General features: G+C 42.1%; 1 protein-coding gene across 9 annotated transcripts in view; it reads right to left on the bottom strand.

The window, feature by feature from the left end:
- The window catches only part of oxr1a (oxidation resistance 1a), a 182,919-nt gene that overhangs the window by 13,906 nt on the left and 148,309 nt on the right, over nucleotides 1-20,704 (bottom strand). For 6 of the 9 annotated variants that reach the window (XM_026184156.2, XM_026184158.2, XM_080307880.1 and 3 more), the window contains 5 exons: nucleotides 18,022-18,129; nucleotides 16,307-16,420; nucleotides 5,349-5,501; nucleotides 3,204-3,388; nucleotides 1,176-1,852 (listed from right to left, as the gene is read on the bottom strand). In XM_026184156.2, coding sequence (XP_026039941.1) covers nucleotides 1,176-1,852; nucleotides 3,204-3,388; nucleotides 5,349-5,501; nucleotides 16,307-16,420; nucleotides 18,022-18,129 — 1,237 coding nt within the window. The remainder of the gene's footprint in view (nucleotides 1-1,175; nucleotides 1,853-3,203; nucleotides 3,389-5,348; nucleotides 5,502-16,306; nucleotides 16,421-18,021; nucleotides 18,130-20,704) is intronic. The other 3 variants (XM_026184162.2, XM_080307881.1, XM_026184161.2) reach the window with 2 other exon arrangements.

Below are 20,704 nucleotides of genomic sequence, written 5' to 3'. Positions count from 1 at the left end.
GTCGAGCACTACATTTGCAAGCTGTCTCAAAATTGAACTCGAAAGCGAAAGCATAAGCCAGCGCAGACGCTTTAAAAACAATGATGTGTAGTCGTGAGTTGTTGCATTACAGTGGCTCCTGTTGAGCTGCCCGCACTCTAGACAATAACGTTAAATAAAAGCAACATTTTGTTTGCTTTTGAAGGCGAGGATACCATAATGAAACAAATGGAAAGCAGCGGCTGCCTGGAAGGTCATGCAGCATTGGAAAAACTAAGTGGGTAGGAATGTTACGTATTTCACTTCTTCAAGGCTGTTTTGTGTTGCACTTTATTATTTCTCTGGCATTTGTGGCCACAGAAAGAGATATTTTGTTTGGTGTGGGGAGACTTGAATGTAGGGAACAATGGCCCTGGAATTTTAGCTCAGTTATGGCACTAGCTACTTACAAAATATGAAAACCTAAACTTAAGAAAATGTATAAAATTGCAAGTATCATTAAAGCTTTTTTTTTTTTCCTTTTTGACAGATGCTTTTTATAAGTTACCAAAAGGTATTTTTGATGTTTGACATTGTCAGAACATTAGTAACCTATTGTATTATGCTTTTATCATGCCACTGAACACAATCATATTGATTCCTCCTTGTGGAGTTTGTCTAAATGAATGTGAAAGAAAAACTAGAGAAGGAGGTGAAAATGAATAACGCCTCTGTGAATGCCATCTCAGAAGGTGTTTTGATGTTGGGGTTTAATCGTCACTGTGTTTCCCCTTTGAGGGGGCAGGTGTGTTTGTGGCATTGTGCCGTTTGATAGGCTTTAGCTTATCGCCAAGGAGGAGTGGCCCGGACCACCAAAGCCAGAGATCAAAGAGCTGAATAAAGCCCCATAAAGCCTGGAAAGCTCCACCAAGCTGATACCAGCAGAGACGATGCCATTTCCCTTCGTCTTTATATTCCAATTACTAGCAGTGAGGCAGAGCAGAAACGGAAAGGTTATCAGGAACTAACACGAGAGAAGCGATTCAGAGGCAGGTATTGAGCAGACAAACTCACTTTGATAGTGTTAAAAAAACGTGGATGCAGAGGTGCAGCTAAAAGACAACATGAGGCCAGATTCATGGTCTGAAATGTCTTGCAGCTGCAGCCTCATGTAGAAATGATTCGTTTCCTGACTGTAAGTCAGCATGTGTGTTTACCCTCTGCAGAGTTCTGCACACCGTCCCTTTGCGTCTGTTCTGCATCCTCCTTCTCTTCCTTGCCTTGTTGCATAGTGTCTGTTTGGGAGGCATCTGCACCCTGGTTGGCATCCACCTGTGGACTGGCTGAGACAGAGGTGGTTTCTGTGGCACCAGTGGTGGCTGAGCTTTGGGACCCTGGGCGAGAGTTGCTGCTGCTGGGACCCTGGGCCTGGCTAGTGGTGCTGCTGGTGGTGGTGTTATTGGTGGTAGTGGGTGTGCTTGGTGGCTTCTCTACGCTGTGTTGCTTGGATCCCATTGGGGACTGGTTATCGTTCTCTGTGGCAGTTTCTGATGGATTGTTCTCTGCTTTCGACACAGTAGGTTCTTCCGGCTGGCTGGCCGAGCCACGGGCACTGCCTGCGGTCTGGGAGCTGGCAGCCTCCACCTGGGTGATGGTTTGCACAGACTCTGTGGAAGCGCCAGACGATTTGTCTAAGCGCAGATCCTCACTGGATGCCTGCTCCTCCTCCCGAATGGGGGACAGCTCTGTCTCGGTGAAGACGTCTTCGGAGAACGAGCCCTCTGTGCTGCGTGGGGCTGTGCTGCCGCTGTCATTGGTCCCGGGCTCCTTCAGGCGCTGGTCTGGTTCCTTCTGCTGTGACGGATGTCTCTCTGCAGGCAGGGGCTCCAGGTCACTAGAAACATTAAGCAGAACATCACAAAGTTCAGCATGCAATCCACAGAGGGATCAAATCTTTACACAAATCCTGTTTGACAGACTGGGGCCATTACGTTTGAAATACGGGTGGGATTTCAAGTGTTTTGGAGACCCAGGCTAAGGAATGTCAACTTCTGCTGCGTCTTTTTGGTCAGTGTTTCTAAAGTTTGTGTCCTTTAGCCACTTCTTGATCAACGATTACTTAAAGTGAATCTACAATTTGATGTGTTTCCCAAATAAAATCTCACTGAAATCTAATATTCACACACCATATTAGTAAATTCAGCAACAGGTTTCCTATAACTGCTCTTGTTGTTATAGGTTGTAATGTACTAATGAATGAGATTGAACTCAACTGGATAGTAAATTATGATGCGATCTCCCATCATTAAACTGATTTTGTTCACCATATTTGTGTCATGAAAATTCCCAAAGAGACCCTTGGTTAATCATTAGCCATATCCTGAATAAATAAATTGGTACAAATAAAAAAAAAGTTCTGTGTCTCCTTTTTGGAGAGGTCAAGCGCAAACAAGAAACACTTGTGTGCAGCGTAACCAGCACAGTGTGCAGAAACCCATCCTGCAGGCACTTGTTGCTCAGCTGTGTAGTAGAGAGGGGCAGAGGGAGAGGAGACAGAGGCGACAGGCCACAGCTGAGAAACAGCTGGGTCTGGCAGAAAAACCAGCCATTTGCCAGCATTATAACTGCTCCACGGGCAACAATCAACCAACTAAATACAGCTTTGCCCGGACCCTGCTACCACCAGAGGAAGCGTGGTGTTCAGGGTGGGAGAATAGCTCATCAGGGCTCATAACGCTGCAAAATATTTATCACTTAACTTCAGCAACACTAAACAACCAAAGTAAAGAAAAAAACCCAAAACAGATTAATCTGTGGGAGGAAACACAAGTGAATCGTTTGAAGTGGCTGCTTCCTCCCTGCACTGAGAGGTGAGCAATCACAATGTAGGAGGGCAAAGGCACACTTCATTAACCCCGCTGTAATTGCCGTTTCCTTTTTATTTTGGCGTGTAGGGGAAAGGAATTAAACTGTCGGTTGGCTGCTGATGCAATCTGACTATGGGTGCAGCAGAGGAAAAAACATTGATTACAGCGAGGCTGCTGCATTTCTGTCAGGGTGAAAGTAAGAGACGGACGCGTGGAAGATATTAACTCAGAGTAAATGAACAGGGATTTATGTAGGAGGAAATCAGAGTTAGAGGCATTTATGGCTGCATATGCTTTAAATAATGACATCTGTAGTCCACAAGTCAGCTTCTAGTACAGCACAGCCTGCGCATACTGTACGTCTGTGTTTTCTCTTACTCAGGGACGGTCTCTCTGATCTTGGGGTCAGTGATCTCCTTGCAGATGGCAGCAGACTGCACCTCCTCCAGGGGACACATGATGCCGTACTCCTCGCACCCGTGGGCCTGTACCAGGGGGTCCATGCGGTGAGGGTCGAACATAATGTTGTTGGGCGTCACCAGCAACACCCCACTAACTGCGCCCTGAAAGCAACACAGAAAATAAAGGGAAAAAAGAGGGGTGGGTGAGGAGATCCATCACACCCTTTTTTTTATACATCAAAGGAAGCACTTAGCATGTTATCCAGCATGAAAGATAATCAAAAAGCACTCTGCAATACAAACAACCAGAGGCCGAATCCATTTTAGACCACAAATGTCCTAAATCAAGTAGAATTATTGACTGCCAGCGCTGACCACTTCAGTGCTTTCATTTGGTACCTGGGAGTGAATCAGCTGCAGTTCGATACAATGGATCTGTGTGTGTGTGACAGGCTGTGTGTATTTCATACTACTGACCAGGGGGTGTGGGTGTTCTTAAAGGTGAAATTTTTCTTCCCTGCTGTTCAGTTGTTTTTATTCACACTAATATCACAGCTCAATTTAGTCAGAAGAACTGCAAACACTAATTAAATTTGCCTCCATCACATTTAGAGCAGGGGCCTGGAATGTGAGGCAGGATTTGGGCTTTAGTAACGTTACTTCTAGATGTGCCACGGTGCTGCATACCTGCATACCCAATCACGTTTTACAAAGGTACCACCTGCTGACCAATCATCACCTGACCTGGAAGACCCCTCTATAGTTTCTAGAGACTGTCAACAAGTTTTATGCTTTTCCCTGATGCAATGTTAAAGCGTTTTTGCCCTATAAGCCTTCATACAGTGATATAAACCTAAAAGAGAACAGCTAAACCTTGATCATGTTGAATGCACTTTTTTTTTTTACACATTTTAAAACCACCAGAGATGCAGGTGAATACCGAAAGGCTGTCTTACACAGTATAAAACACAATAATTGACAGAATAGTCAGTTGTAATCATAGTCAGATCTTCAGTGTTGTCAGCTTTTCTTCCTAGCTTTAAATAGCCTTAAATAGTGGCTTGCACTTTTCCACTCAAATGTCTCTTAAGCATTTAGCCTGTGTCGTGTGTTTAACCTCTTTATATTTTTCTAATGTTGCAGTTTTCTCTCTTGATAACAACCTTGCATGTGGCTGCTTAGCCTGATTGCTGATGTTAGGGGTAAGTGAGCACAGATAATGAAAAGATATTCTGGGTATGTGGAACTTGCTTCGTAATCCCGGCCCCAGAAGACAAAGAAGACATAAACACACTATTTAACCGTACTGGAGACCTTTTAAGAGCTTGAATTTAGAGAACACAGTTTACAGCCCTTCAAGGAGCCGCAAACTCCCTGCTTATAGACCTTCTGAGCAACATTAGCCATTATCAGCTGAATTAAACTACAGTGAGCAGGAGAGACACTTGGCCTAATGTGCTGCTCCACAGGGTTATTCATATCTGCCCACACATGTGCCCACATCATCAGTATTTTCTATACTTTTTTATGTGCTTTTATTACAATTCATCTGTTTTTTTATGTTGGAAATAATAACAATAATAATAATAATCATAATGGAAACAACCAGGGAAAATGTAAGTAAATGCAAACACATTTTGGTGTAATGACTCTGATGTTGCTGAGGTTGTTAAGAAGGGCACAGCAAAAGCAACTAGAAGAGCAAAAGAATATTAAAATGGACACAATGACTCACAGACAGAATTGCACATTTATTTGATTCTGGTATGTTCAAGGGAAGGATTTGATATTTTCTTTGCTTAGTTCTTGTATAATTCTCAATTGTTGGCTTGAACTCTTAAAAAAAGCACTTGACCCTTGCACTGAGTAACTATACAATGGTGGTGATTAACAACAACTTCACTGAACATCATTTTCTTTAAACTCGTCTGATACTTTTGACATCTTCTGCTATTTTCTTTCTGAAGTACTGACCTCCTGCATCTGGCAGCTTGCAAATTTAACTTCTCGCCAGCACACCCACTTCAGACCTCTCGCTTCCTACTTATACTTTTGCTGTCAGCAATTGTGAAGTTGTGAACACTTTTAAATGGATGCACTGCTCTTTATATTCATAGCTCACCTTGCCATCAGTGATGTACTTGCAGTTGATCTTGAGGAACTTCTCTGTGAGAGCTTCTTCCTCCTCAGACGTGGATGACACCACTCTGGACTGGCGCAGGGCTGAAAACACTGGAGGGTGAATGGCTTCTGGTTTGGGAGGGCCATCAGAGTCCTAAAGGAAAGATGGGTGGTGGCACAGAGGGGAAATATCATGTGTTAGACTGCTTCTCTGATTATAATGTGACCTTAAAGCAGAACTCTTCGGGCTTAGCGCAAAGACCTGGGACCAGATTAGCAAAAAAAGGTGTTGTCCTCTATTGATTGTTTTCCACTTTATAAGCAGAGTTGTATCTGTTTAAAATGTGCTAAGACTTAAAAATAGGGGTGTGGCCTCTTCAGTTGGTAGATGTGCCAATACAAGGTGCTGTAGCTGACTGCTGTCTGCTAGCCTTCACCTCAGCTAATCTGCTTAACTGGACCTCTTGACTCTTTGCTGCCTTTTGAAGACTATTAGTGAAATGATCTGCTGTGTGGTACAGACTATGAAATTGGTGGTTTTTATGAGTTACTAAGCACTACATAGCAGACATGCATGCCCCTGTGTGGCACAAGTTAGTCGATAAATTAACACTCCACTCTCTTGTCCATATACGGTCACTTTTGATTCCAGCCTAAAAAAAACCAAAACCAAAACCTGGTGATGGCCAAAATGACAACGCTGAGGCTTAAAAATCCAGATATTTGTAGTTGACATCATGGTGGCTTCGCCAATCTTTTATATAAAGCTTGGACTGGTATACATGAATACGGTCTCTTTCATCAGGACTGTAATCATGTTGTCCAAATCTCTAAATAGGTTTCAACCAAGGAGACCATAAATGAAGAACAAGCATAGCTCGCTTCACTTGGAAATACATGGTGTAACTAATCTGTGCTTCGTTTCATCAAACTAATGTGTTTGAGTCCCTAAATGTATTATCTATATATAAACGGATATTTTCTGCACAGCGGGACAATCAGGTTAAAAGAAACCCAGCGATGAGTCAAATGAAAGCACCTCCTGTGTGCCTTCACATCACACGGGGTAATTATTTAAAAAACATCAATACGAGACTAGAGCTTTAATTACACACAACCTGATGTTTAGTTAGTGTAATTTTTATTAAAGACTAACATGCCCTTGAGTTAAGAGTGATGGTTACTTTTGTACAGTGGGGCGCAGTTTTAAAGAGAGCAAAGAGAGGCTCTTATTTTATTTATAAATAGATGGCAAAAACTTAAAAATACCCTTCACATGAAATAAAATCAGCATTCAGCTCTTAATATTGTACAGTCATGAAGTGATTATCAGACAGTAGGCCTTTCACCTTTACTAGAAAGGAGCAGCTGTGTTTTGAGCTTCTTGACAATTTAGCATTTCTAGGCTGTCTCTTTGTGCCTGTTTGCAGTGATCTTTGAGCGCTCTGTCATCTTTCTCATTCCTGTGTGTAGTACTTTTGCACATCTTTATCTCTCATAAGTAGTTTTGTATCCATTCAGAGTGATTCTATGTATCTCAGCATCCTTTGATTCATTCATTCATTTCATTAAAGTAAAATGTAAAAAGCTAAATGTCAGCCAATACAGAAGTTTAGTCCAGGGCTGTGTGCAGGCTGTGCACAGTAGTCTTGTTTAGTAATCCATAAATGACTCCAATACCCATCACCTTCTCCACAGCAGCTTCTTTACTCGTGCAATTAAGCCGAGGCAGTTCATGTGTAAAAGAGTCTACGAGAAGTAGAAAGTGGTTGTCTGTGGAGTGGAAAGTAAACTGAAGTTACCAAGTCTCAGAAAAACAAGACACCAAGCATGTATTTCAACATATACCCGCCTCCTGCATCCAGCCCCAACTGTAATAAAAAGGGATAAAATGTATAAAGGTAAAGACAGGGCTTTAATGCTAACCAGCAGACACGCGGAGCAATACATTAATGAAGCATTTGCAGACGTGCGGACGTAATTAAATAAATATATTTTCCTCATAACCGCACATTATTCTGGAGCCTGCCAGATGGCACGCAACCAAGAAGGAATTTCAGTTATGTCTCAGCTACATTGGTCCTTTATGTAGTACAACGACATATACATTCTAAGGCAATTTTATTAGTGTTCTTTATTTACACCATGGTTAATGCAAACCACCACAGATGGCGTGTGTGTTCGGCCGGAAACACGAGGTGAGGTGGGATTGGTGAGTCTACCAGCTGCCTGTTGCCATGCAATGACCGAGCCATGGGGAGAGAGTAACCGGCGTGAGTCCACAGGGACAACTGTTAGTCTGATTAACCCCATATCATTGTCTGCAGGAAGGACTGTCTGAGCTGGGCAGAAAACAGCAGCAGAAGCAGTGGACACAGTAGCTGCTGTGGAGAAATAAAAAGGCGAGGAGGTAAAGAATGCTGAAGGCAATGAGGGGCGCGATTGGAGTGAGGACGAACAAAAAAAGAAGAGCTGGACGTAAGAGGAGTGTGTGGGCGTTATCATCAAGGGCGGATTTTGACCACGAGGGGAGGGCGTTTAGAGCCGGTGGCGAAGTGAAGAGCGATGAAGAGCTACAGTAGCAGCGAAGTGAAGAGCTTAGAAGAAGAGAGAACCCGGGCCTGGAACAACTGTCTGCTGTCCTCCTGACATCCACCCCCACACCTCTCCGTCTCCCAGTGCAGTCGACAAACAGCCTGCAGCTACTGACCCACACCAACACAAGCAGCCCAGACACTGGCAGCCAGGGGACGGCTGAGGGGGCCGGCCAATCTGTTACAGCCAAAACAAGCATCTCTGAAAGAGGAGAGGATGAGAGGGACTGAAAAATTTTAAAAGAGACATAAACAGTAGAGGTCGGAGCTGAAAATGAAAAAACGACATCAAAACAGCAAATAAATCGGATTCTCCGATCTGCGGGAGCTTCTGTTGTGGAATTTAAGATCTGAAGCGCAGCTGTTGAAATGAAGGAAACGTGTGGGAATTTAACCAGCTTGTCATCCACTTCAACTCAACACACCTACACCTACACAACTGCACTTCATCGCTCCACTTTCCAGGCAAGTCACTTCCTAGTGACTCATTCAATCTGGCCTTCCTGTTTCAAGGTTAAATATGAAAAGAGTAGGAGGCATTTCCACTAAAATAGACCAACTAGAACACACCTGAGCGTACATGTGGTGCACACCTGGGCTAAAATGAGCAGATGCAGATGTCAAAACATGTCCTCCTGCACAGAAATGCTTAAAACAAACAGTCTCGCATAGCCCGTCATTAACTCTGGCATGTCTCAAAAAGGGGTGTTATGTGTCGGTAACAAAATTAACACCCATCGCACATCCCACACAGTCCACATGAGACTGAGGAATGAGAAGGCATGCTCGCTGTCCAACAGCTGAGACCAGTTGCTCACCAGGCAATATGAGGACAGATAATTAAGCTTTTGTGCTAATTTGAGAAATGTTTACTCATTTGAGGTGAACAACAAGCAAGCAAATACATATAAATATCATAAATGCAATAAAACAGTAAATAGTTGCTTGCTGTTGCTGGTGTGAGGATGTGTCCTTAAAAGTAAGCAGGACTTTTTTTCTCTCCTTTCCTACAAGTCTGTACAGTGATTAAACATCGGGAAACGATCATGTGATCCAAGCATCCAATCATGTTTGATCACATCTAACCAAACTGCCAACTTCTCCTTTCTTCCCTGTGGTTCCTCCACGACTACCTGCACTGCTCATTCCTTCCTGCAGCATGCTGCTACTGGCTGCATGTTCCGCCTTCTCGCTCCAACACCCCACCTCCAGCTGTCTGCTTCCTTATAAACAAAACTTGTGATAGCACCTCTTAATTTGTAAAATGCACTCGTTCATGACATAATTGTAACCACCACAGATACTGTATTTACAGTGAAATTCAACCCGATAACTAGTCATATAATATTATTTGCAGTTATTGGGGAAAAACAGTGTATTAAAAAATAAATACACACACAGGAAATAAGAGGATACCACCTGGGGGCTGCTTATTAAATCTACTTAACTGATCATCAGGAAGTGCATGCACCTCTATAAAAGCAGATGTTTTAGCAGTTTGCTGGTCAGGAGCATTTAGGTATGTGTTAACACAATACCAAGGAGGAAAGAGAGCAAGAGAGCAATGCCCATTTCCAAGGAAATTTAAAGTTCATCATTCTACAGAAAAAAAGATTTTCACAAGTGGAAAAAAATTCAAGACAGCTGCCGATCTTTGCAGGAGTGTTCCCAGTGAAATTCACCTCATTGTCAGACCGTGCAGGGAGCTACATGAGAGCTACACGTGAGACTCTACAAGCCTCAGTTAGCGTTAAATGTTAAAACTCATGACAGTACAATTAGAAAATGACTGAATAAGTAACGAAGGGTTGCGAGAACGTTTCTTTTCTTTAAAAAAAGAACATGGCAGCACAACTTACAAAGTTAGATCTGAACAATCCACAAGATTTTAGGACAAAGTTGATGCTTTGTTGGTGCTTGGTCCAAATGCACAGCACAACATTTGGCATAAACCAAACACAGCATATCAGTACAAACACCTCACACCAGGAGGGGTGAAGACTTGGGCGTTTTGCATCCACAGGACCTGGGAACCTTGCAGTCAGTGAAATGACCATTAACTTCTCTGTATACCAAATTTTAGAGTCAAATATGGGGCCATCTGTCTGACAAATAACGATTGGCAAAAATTAGATCATGCAGCAGGATACCAAGCACACCAGGAAACAGAGACACTGAAAGTACTAAGGTGTTGAAATCGTCCAGTCAAAATTCAGATCTCAACATAAATGAAATGTTGTGCTGAGAAAATTAGCAAACAATTTCATCAGTTTATCAATTAAATTTAGCTTTTAAACAATTTGCCTCATATTTATAGCTAACTATTTCAACTGTTTCCAGATATATGGCTGTTTCAAGCACTTTCAAGCACTACTTCAGGCTAAATATGGGTATCATTTCATTTAAACAGATTACTATTCTGTTCCTAGTAAATGTTCAGATGTTACAGTTTAATATGTGGATATATATTTTAAAACGATCCATCACTTTTTTCTTTTAGGCAAGTTCAAGTTGCATTTTCAGGTTACTCATTTCAAATAAACACTGAGGTAGAAGCTGATTGAACTTGCTAAGAAGTGCAGCTGACAGATCAGTACACTTTTACCTCACATAACTGTAGTCAATATTGCTTTTCTGCTTTCTATTCTCTAATATATGACCAGGATATATTTTTCACTGGCCTCTAAGGCATCCAATATTTTTTAGCAGGTGAGGGGATACTAACCTCACCTGCCTCCTTATTGCAGCCCATATTAACCGTCGGCTTTTTACCAGAACAGTACGGCAAGGCAACAGACAGCAAGGGAGAAAAAGGGAGAACTCAGACAACCTCAGCGAGGAAGCCTATTAAGAAGACAAACAGACTTTATTTGACTGTATTTGGTGTGCTGGTGTCCTGAAGTGACCAGATTCTTAGACTGTGAGTAACATCTGAGGGCAGCGGAAAGGCAAAACAGGGAGGAGTGTTGAACTGAATATACAGGAAAGAAAAGGAGAAAGTGTTGCTAAAGAAGGCCTGATGTTGCTACCAAGAGCTCATCTGAGGGTTTCAGGGAGGTGGACGGAGGGTGGTAAATCTCCTCTGCAGGAAGGTGACAGCGATGCTGGGGACAGGAGATGAATGTAGCTGTGTTAGATGACAGGTGTGGTGGGTTCACAAATCAATATCCTTTTAGTCTCGAACCAGTATTTCTCTTTTCGCCCACAAATAGAAAAAACAACAACAAGAGGCTGTGGCTGTCATAGAAATGGTCTCAACACAGGCCACTGTGAGACAACAAAGAAAGAGGCTGTATTGATGAACACTCATCCACATGCAGAGGAAGGAAGCCTGCAGGTGCCACACGGCTATGACCTTGACAGTGACACATGGTGCAAGCAAAAGAAAATCATTCCACAGCTCCACCGTGTGGGCATGGGTGGGTTCTGCAAGAGAGAGCACACAATAGTTGCCTGAAACCAGAAATCCTCAAGTACAATGTGTACTGTTGTTTGTACTATCTAGTACTACAGTCCTTGCTGAGCTGATATAATGAATCTACCAGCATAAGATCCTTTTTTTAAAGTTAATCTTAAGATTGGTGCTAAAATACAGCAGGTGTAGACGGTGCTGGGTTTTCAGAGATTGAAAGACTAATTTTAGATCACGTCAAAGTACAAGAGAGGAAGGAAGGAAGGCGGGAGGTAAAACTGTTGCCAAAAGAGGAAGACACAGAGAAGGTCACAGTAGTAGCTCCACCACCAGGGTGAATAAGTGTGTGCGTGTGTCAGTATGAGCACGAGGAAGGTCTGGAAAGGATAAAGAAAGCACGCCTGCCCACACAGATGACCAGAGAGCAACTATGCCAATGAACCGTTGGCTGCCAAATAATCCATCGACAGTAAGACCGCCAGTCAGAAAGTCAGCCAGCTAACCGTGCACACATGCAAGCTTGCATACACATGCATGCACACGAACACACCCAGTCAGACAGCCAGCCAACGATCCATGCCTGCAAGATGTGTTACTTTCTGTTGCCAGTACCAGCAGGCCAGCAGGCAAACCAAGAGCATGAAGACTCTTCAGTGCTGACTGATCTGGCCTTTAGCTCCGTCAGAGAAACACTAAACAATCTAACTGCATGGTAAAAACTTTTAGCTCGCTCACTGAAGCATGGGCGCTGTTGTTAAACAAGTCCATTAAAGCGTATGACTGATTCACATTTCGCTGTAGATACTCTATAGACTTTTGATGTGACACCTGCTATAAATAGCCACTCTTTTCTCCTCTGCTTTCCTATAATGGAAAATGAAGAGTATTCGCTTCAGTATCAGACAGGACAAAACTAGGAACACTAAGCAGTCTAGATATCCGAGTACTGTACTTTTATCTCACCCTCTGTGGGGGAATTTAAAACATAGACGAGCACCATCATTAAACAGCACACCACCAGCTAACTTAAACTAATAATAATCAATAATCCCCAATAATCCCCAATAATCATTGGGGACCGTGGCTCAGGGGGTTGGGAATCGCATCTGTAACCGGAAGGTCGCCGGTTCGATCCCTGGACTCTCTGTCCTGGTCGTTGTGTCCTTGGGCAAGACACTTTACCCTACCGCCTACTGGTGTTGGGGGCCGATGGCGCGATATGGCAGCCTCGCTTCTGTCAGTCTGCCCCAGGGCAGCTGTGGCTACAACTGTAGCTTGCTTCCACCAGTGTATGAATGTGAGAGTGAATGAATAGTGGTATTGTAAAGCGCTTTGGGTGCCTTGAAAAGCGCTATATAAATCCAATCCATTATTAATAACGTGTTGGGGTTCCACCTAGCAATTTTAACAACCTTAAAGATGATAACGTCACAGCCACGATGTCAGACAGCACCGGTGAAGCTCAAAAGCCTCATAGAGTTTGAGACTTAGCACGCAGAAGCTAGTTTGATATCACGTTAAGCACCAACATCTACATGTTCTGGCTTATCGCTGCGTGTGATTTTGAGGGCTTATGTAAACTCAGCATTCCCAAAATATACATAACTTCAATATGAATGCATAACACTCTGCAGGCAAAGAACTTTAACAGGGCCTTAATATTTTGAGGCTATTTTGAACATCTAATTGGCTTTTTAAACATCTCGTGCCATATCTGACTCCTTTTCATATCATGATCTCAAAGAGAAAAATCGGAAAGTAGTTCTCTGCAGGGCACTCATCTTCATCAGGGTTATACCAGCTATTTGCTGCTCGCACTGCCATTACTATAAACCTCCCACAACCATTCATTTAGATAATATCCTCATTGAGACACGCGTGCCGAGCACCAAAATAGGCTCGTAATTAAAAGATGCTGGGGATTTAGAAGCGGAGGGAGGGGTGGGGGGTTATTAAGGTCCTTCCTTCCAAACGGCACCTGGATGCCACATCCTTCTATATAACTACCAACTAACCCACCCACAGACACACAGTAGTACACACACACACGCAGGAAGTGGAAGGCATTGGAGGATCCAGACAGGCAGATACAGAGCTGACAGATACAAACACGTACTTTTGCTCACAGACAGACAAACACACGCACTGAGTTGACACTTTGAGTGAGGTAACGTTTCCTCCCTTCTGCCTTCCAAGCACACTTCCTCTGCCTGGAGTAATTGCTGCCTAGCACTTGTCTGGGAGAGAGCGAGCTGCTCCGTTCATTAGTTACTCTAAATATCACGCCATCACTTTTAAAGGCTTAATTTCTCTGCAGTCACAGCCCATGTCTCTGATCCTTCCCCCATCGAGAGCCGCAGAATATGCTCCCGTTCTCACTGGCAATGACCTACAAAGATAAGTGGTAAATGGTTGGTTGGAGGGTGGTGGTGTTCTTTTGGCAACTATGGAGAAATTAACGGACAACAGGAGGAAAGAGCAGACCAAAGGGAGAGCGTTTGTGGTGGGAGGGCATCAAAACTCAAGTGGAGTGCCAGTGAACGCGTTGGTGACAGAGACCTGCAGTATCCACGCTCTTACAAAAACGGCAAAACAAGACCGACGTTTCCATGGAGACCGGCAAACAGTAATATTTCTTAAGGGACCGCTGAGCGTTCAGTGGTGCTTAACGATTGGCTCATTCAGATGCTGCAGACACAGTACCCGAGGGAGATGGCTCACACTGCTGGCCTTGAGAGCTGCGAGGCCGGCATGTGTACGGCTGACTGGACCAGACCTGAAGTCACATCAGACGCAAACCCACCTCCAGCTTTTCTACATGCTTTATGCTCAGCTAGTGAAGACGAGAAGCAAGAAGGAAGAAGCAAGAGAGACGATAGCATGCAGATATGGTTTTATGTTAGAAATAATCCCTACTGCTGGAATTAAAGGGGTATTGCAGAGATATCTTTTGCTCTAGTAACTAGCTTAGTTAGCCACATTAATGTCATGTATCTTGATCCCCGTGCGATGCAATTACAGTAGAGAAGCAAACCAAAAGTGCTGTCAGCTTGGATACTAATTACCAGCTCAGAGACCATTTTTCTAATAGCCTCTTTCATACATACACTTTCCTGCGTAAATGCTTGGCCCATTTCACATTTCTGCCTCATGCTTAAAAAAAAGACCACAAGCTGCACGAGGTCAAACATGAATAGAAATAGAACCATATTCGTACAGCACACACGCACCATTCTGATGTTCTTGAAAGAAATCTGAATATACACACACACTTTGATACTAATCAGCCAATCACATGGCACCAACTCAATGCATTTAGGCATGCAGACATGGTCAAGACGACCTGCTGAGGTTCAAACTGAGCATCAGAATGAGTAAGAAATGTGATTCAAATGACTCTGAACGTGATGTGGGTGTTGGTATTTCAGAGTATTTCAGAGACTGCTGATCTAGACTAGCGCACTTGGTGAAAATGTCTTGTTGATCAAGTAGATAATGGCCAGACTACTTCGAGGTGATAAGAAGGCAACAGGAATACCCACTTGTTACAACCAAGCTGTACAAAAGAGCTGAGAGAACTAACAAAATGATGGATTAAAACACAGTTGGAAAAATGTTTCCTGGTCTGATGAGTCATTTGAATGGTAGGGCCAGAACTTTGCTTAAACAAAACAAAAGCATAGACACGCCTTCCTACCTTGTAACAACCCCTCCAGCTGGTAAGGGAGGTTGGGATATTTTCTTGACACACCCTGGGCCCCTTAGGTCCGACTAAGCATCATTTAGCAGTTGCTGTATTGTCTCAGACTTTCTCCATCTCTTTATGACCACAGTGTACCCATCTCCTGACAATTGCTTCCAGCAGGATCGCATACCAGCTAAAAAAACCCTCAAATCATCTCATACTCCCCATTAGTAATAAAACTACAGCTGACATACTTTCAGGAACATGTTGTGAGGGCTAATTATGCACCTGTGATAGAAGAAATCAATGACTCAGTTGATGGATGAATGATTCAGCCTTTTCAGTAGCTGGTAGAATTAATATTTTAAAGATGAATGTGCTCCTAATGTTATCTTTAGCTAAAACATTCTCCTGTCACCTCCAAAAAACCCCAACTAGCTGTGAGATTCATATATTAATTAAAAAACACAGAAATTTGTTTGCCTCTGTTATACTTGCCTTGTGATTGTAAGGGGGCAGAAATGTCCAAGCTTACTGTTGTATCATTATGCAGCACAGCTGAGGTCCATTATGTTTTATTTATAAACAGATGATATTCCTCACTGGGCACACGTGGAACCTTATGGTCTAAAACTAGCGCTTCCAGTGTACTTACTCTCAGATACAATGAAAAAGCTGCAAAAGCAAACTGGTCATCTTTTAATTAAAATTCTGACATAAAATTTGGTGTGATGTAAGAATAAAAAAGACCTTTACAATATAGCCCAATATGTGGTAACCACAGGAAGTGCAGGTGCTAGATTTAAAATTTGGCTTCAATTCAAAAGCTCCATCGCTCAAACTTTGATGTCAGCGCGTCCTTTGAAAAACTTCAGAACAATGGGGGAAAAAAACTCCTGCAGTTAATAGTTTTGTAAAAACCCCATCAACATAATTCCCTTACTAGCCCTCTACAAATACTTTTTGAGATAATGAGGACCGTTTAAGAGCCAAATATAAGAGAATTTTAGGCTTTCCTTCCAGTTCGCATTACAGGCTAATGCGAATATATGTAACACATGTCAACTTCAGTGCTTAGAATGATAAAATACCACACATACGCAGCAGAGGCACAGAGGCTAACACTGTTTCACTGTGTTTGCCAGCACAGAAAGAGTGAACTCTTCACTTTGGGAGGCGATCAGAGTGACACGTGACAAGACTAGTTACCCGTACAGGAAAATGTTCCTAGCATGTGATATTGTGCGTCATAGGTGTGGTCTACATACCGTCACCTTCTCTAAATCAGCTTCTGAGGAGGTGGGAGACAAGGGGCTGACGGGACTGAGGGAAGGGGAGCTTCCGACACTGGAGACGTACTCGGGGTCAGGAACGTACAGAACCTGCAAACACAATCCACGTCTGTATTTACACAAGCACTACATTTGTGCACCTCGCACCAAAGACAAACACATGCACGCACACACACACAGACAACAGGTAGAGAATCTCTCACACAGCTCAACAAATGTGACATGGCAAATAACATGAAATCAAGTGAACAGTTTCATGATAATAACACAATTAACACATGGAGGGAAAGTGACAGTCATGAAGGTAAGTCAGTGTTTCGCAATCAGAGACAGATGTAATGTGTGTTTGGTTTCATGTTTAAAAGATACATATTGTAAATGAAGTCCATGCTGATAGATTGTATTTATTCTATTCCGCCCAGTTATTTTAAATTTGTGTATGTCGTATTAGAGAATACAGAAAGGAGACTGATAATAATAATAAGCAGCTACTAGTGATGAGATGCTACCTGGGGTTACTTGGTGAGGTTGGACACATAGTATCGTTTGCAGGTGTTCACAGGGAAATTTTGCAACTTTTGGATTAAGGCCAGCCAATCATGTTAAGGCAAGCTAATTGTGTCTTAGCTTTAGCTCCATATTTAGGTGCAGATTTCTATCATCATGCAAACTATTTTTTTTTAGGAAAAATCAATCCCGGCAGGCAGACTTTCTTCTAATGAAGTGCTGAAGTGCTACCTCTGCAGTGACATCTGCACTATGCACTGCAATAAAAACGGTTAGTTTTTTGTGTTAAACATTTTGCACTAAGGTTTTTATTTAGTCGTAAGTCTATATAAGGTTCTTCCAATGTTTGGTCTCAACAAGGGAGGGATTTTGAGCTGAAATCTAGACAAAGCTTCAGGGTAAAAACCATGGAGCTGCTTTTGCTGTGGTATAGCGTCTGTCTCAGCAGTAGACGTAGAGACGAAGGTTCAGTAAGTGCTGTCAGCACCCTACTGTTTGGACGCAGACCAACTCTGCATTGTTTGCCGAGAGCAGAGAGACAGAGACAGAGAAAGGGTGGGATGCCAGCGGGATTGGCGTATGTGGCTCATCTCCATTCGACCGGATTTGATTTTCAAGCCAGGAAATACAGAGACAAAATATCATTTTGGATGTTTGTCACTTTCCCCGTTTAAAAAAAAAAAAAACAATTTCAAATTTGGCTCTATTGCTGTGGAAGGAAACATCAAAGACGTGGAAACTGGCAGCGTGTTTAGCAGGCTAAAGATGGGTAGTTTGTGTCATGTTGTCGGAACTACAGCGTCACTGGGAGACGTATCATTATTCCTTTATAGAAACAAAATAGGTCTTTTGCAATGAACTACATCCTAATGGGACAAGTGATGCTGTAATTAGCAGGCAATTAAGGAGGGATACAGAGAATAGGGATGTGGTTAGTGAGTCAGGGAGGGAGAAAGTAGAGGGCTAAACACATGCAGCATGTAATGCTCCCTAAAATCTCCAGTTTTTCCAGCTACATTCAGAAAATGTTTACAGCTCTGCGAATGCATTATGAAATGTCAAAAACAGTCATTATGAGATCAGACAGTCAGTGGGTGGCTGTGGATGGATGTGAGGCTGCTGTAGGACAGTGATGAAGTGATGCAGCTGAATATATCAGTGAAGGCGTGCATGGCGGGTCACACCTGGCCAGGCACCACTGCTCTGGAGAACAGCTTGTTCAGCTGAACCAGCTCGTTGGGTGTGGTGTCAAACTTGAGCGCAATGCTGTTCAACGTGTCCCGCGATTCCACCTGGACCACAAAACAAGAGAGAGGACAGAAAAATCACACTGCTGCTCCGGCTCAGGGCATTTCTTTACAGCTGCACACGTCAGACATGAAGGCATAAATGGGCTCTCATACAGCACTCCTTGCTTTTTATACATATCTCATTCACCCGTTCCCATACGTACACACTGACACACGGAGCACAATACATGATGACAGACGGATAAAGAATATCTGAAGAGAAGAGCTGTGAAATGATTTCTTTAAAGGGCTTAATGTGGCTTGTGTTTTGCATGTTAGATTTTGGGATGTTATGCAGATTAAAGCTGTCAGCTGTTGACCAGAAATAGATTCCCATGGGATGTAGTGTTGCGAGCAGAAATGTGAACTGACACGAATGTCAGCAGCAGTCTTGTGTTACCCTGTGAACCACTCGTGTAGCAAGTTTTCTTCATTTAAAAACAAGAAGCAGTTTTATTTGTTAGCACAGACAAAGACTACAACAATGAATAAAAACAATTATTGTATCTTTTTTTTCCATTTTCTCCATCACTTAACTTAATAGATACTCGAAAACTCGATGCCAACGGTAGGTTTTCTAATCTAATGTTCACTAAACCCCTTCCTGAAAACACTATAATCACAGCTTATCATCTAAGATCTGCTCATTCAAATGTCCCCACAAGGTTAAGAGTGGTAACCTACTGTTTAAAAAATGCTGCCTTTTTTTCCCAAGAATTAAAAATAAAACAGCTAAAGCATTATTAACATGGTAAACAGGCTCAAGACTGTGTTTGTCCTAGTCCACTATACTGGAAAAAATATGTAGACTACTCAACTAAGCTCAAAGTAAGAAAGTTAATCGCTGCATTATCACACAAATACAGCAGTCTTACTGGCGTTTGGTTACCAAAATCACTCTGAAGATACCCCTGACTGCGAGTGGGTGCAGACCTGGCCCCCATCTTTAAAGCAACCTTTTTGAAGTTTATTGCACATGGTTGCATTAATGTTGGTAGTGCCACGGTCTCTAACCACTGTCTTCCTTAGTGTGACTGCAGCATTACTGTGTCAGTAGTCGACAAGACTTCAAAACTGCTAGCTTAATTTCAAAGATACATAGCATAATTTATTAATAGATTTATATATTCATAAATCTGTATCAGAGAAACAATTAATACCTAAAGCTTTAAAATAAGTATAGTAGTGAAACTGCTGTGCTGCTACATGCCACAGGAATTGCTACTCGAGAGAGAGACGGGGTGGTTAATGTCAGCCTGACGCAAACTTTACAAGAAATCTGCCAAATTTAAAGGTGATGGCAAACTTAACAAGCAGCTCCTCTGCATACAACTTTCATTTTAGCTTCCTCTTCATTTCATTTTTTTCATTCATTTATTTATTCATTTTCAGGCACAACAAATACCTATATTGAACATAAAATACACAAAACAAAAAACAAAACTTGCCTGAAAAAGGAGTGGGACGAAGAAAACTTATTAAATCCCACCCCTATACTCACTCATCAACAAAAAAAAACAATAAACTTCCCGCAGCTACGCCCATCATTGCATACAGACCCATCAACAGCCCCGGGCAGATACAAGCATCTAAGCGGCAGCTCGCAACCAACAATTAGAGCCTTCATAACTGAATACAGAATATATAAATTATAAATTGCATTACCACAAGTAACAGGCAGTAATAACTACAAGTAACAAACACACATACATATACATACATATATATCTACACACACAAGTACATATATGTACATACATACGCACACTTTATTTTTTATTTTTTTATTTTGGAATCCATACCAGCAATGGTAAGAGGACAGACATTACAGAGCACACTAAAACCCATCATTGAGTATACTGTGACCAGACCAACTGTTTGTAGAGAAATTTAAATCTATGAATATTTTTGCATTGTTTCAATTGTAAACTCAGACTGTTCCAGATTTTCACACCACATACAGACACACAAAAACCTTTACAGGTTGTTCGAGTTCTGGGTAATTTGAATTCTCCAAAGCCTCTCACATTATAAACCTTTTCTCGAATTTCAAATCTAGTTTGTAAATTTGCCGGTAAAAGTTTAGTAAAAGCTTTATACAAAATTATGGATGTATTGTAATTAACCAGATCCTGGAATTTAAGTAACTTTGCCTGAAGAAAGAATTTGTGAGTATGATCTAGATAACCAGCCTTGTGAATAATACGCAGTGCTCGTTTCTGTACTGTGACTAATGGATTAGTTGTATTTTTATATGTATTTCCCCACACTTCCACACAATATGTAAGATATGGAAGAACCAGGGTACAGTACAGAGTATGAAGTGCATCTTTATCAAGGAATTGTTTCACTTTGTTCAAAACTGCGAGGCTTCTAGAAATTTTGGTTTTTATGTGTCTGACGTGGGGTTTCCATGAAATTTTGTTATCAATTATAACTCCCAAAAATTTGTTTTCACTCACATTATCAATTGGTACACCTTCAATGATAATTGGTAATTCTATATTATATTTTAAATTACCAAAAAACATTGCTTTAGTTTTATTTATATTTAATGATAATTTATTTATGTCCATCC

The sequence above is a fragment of the Astatotilapia calliptera genome, chromosome 11, assembly GCF_964374335.1.
Source record: "Astatotilapia calliptera chromosome 11, fAstCal68.1, whole genome shotgun sequence".
Lineage (NCBI taxonomy): Eukaryota > Metazoa > Chordata > Actinopteri > Cichliformes > Cichlidae > Astatotilapia > Astatotilapia calliptera.
The sequence above is the reverse complement of the archived record's forward strand: the minus strand, read 5'-3'. Positions and strand labels throughout refer to the sequence as shown.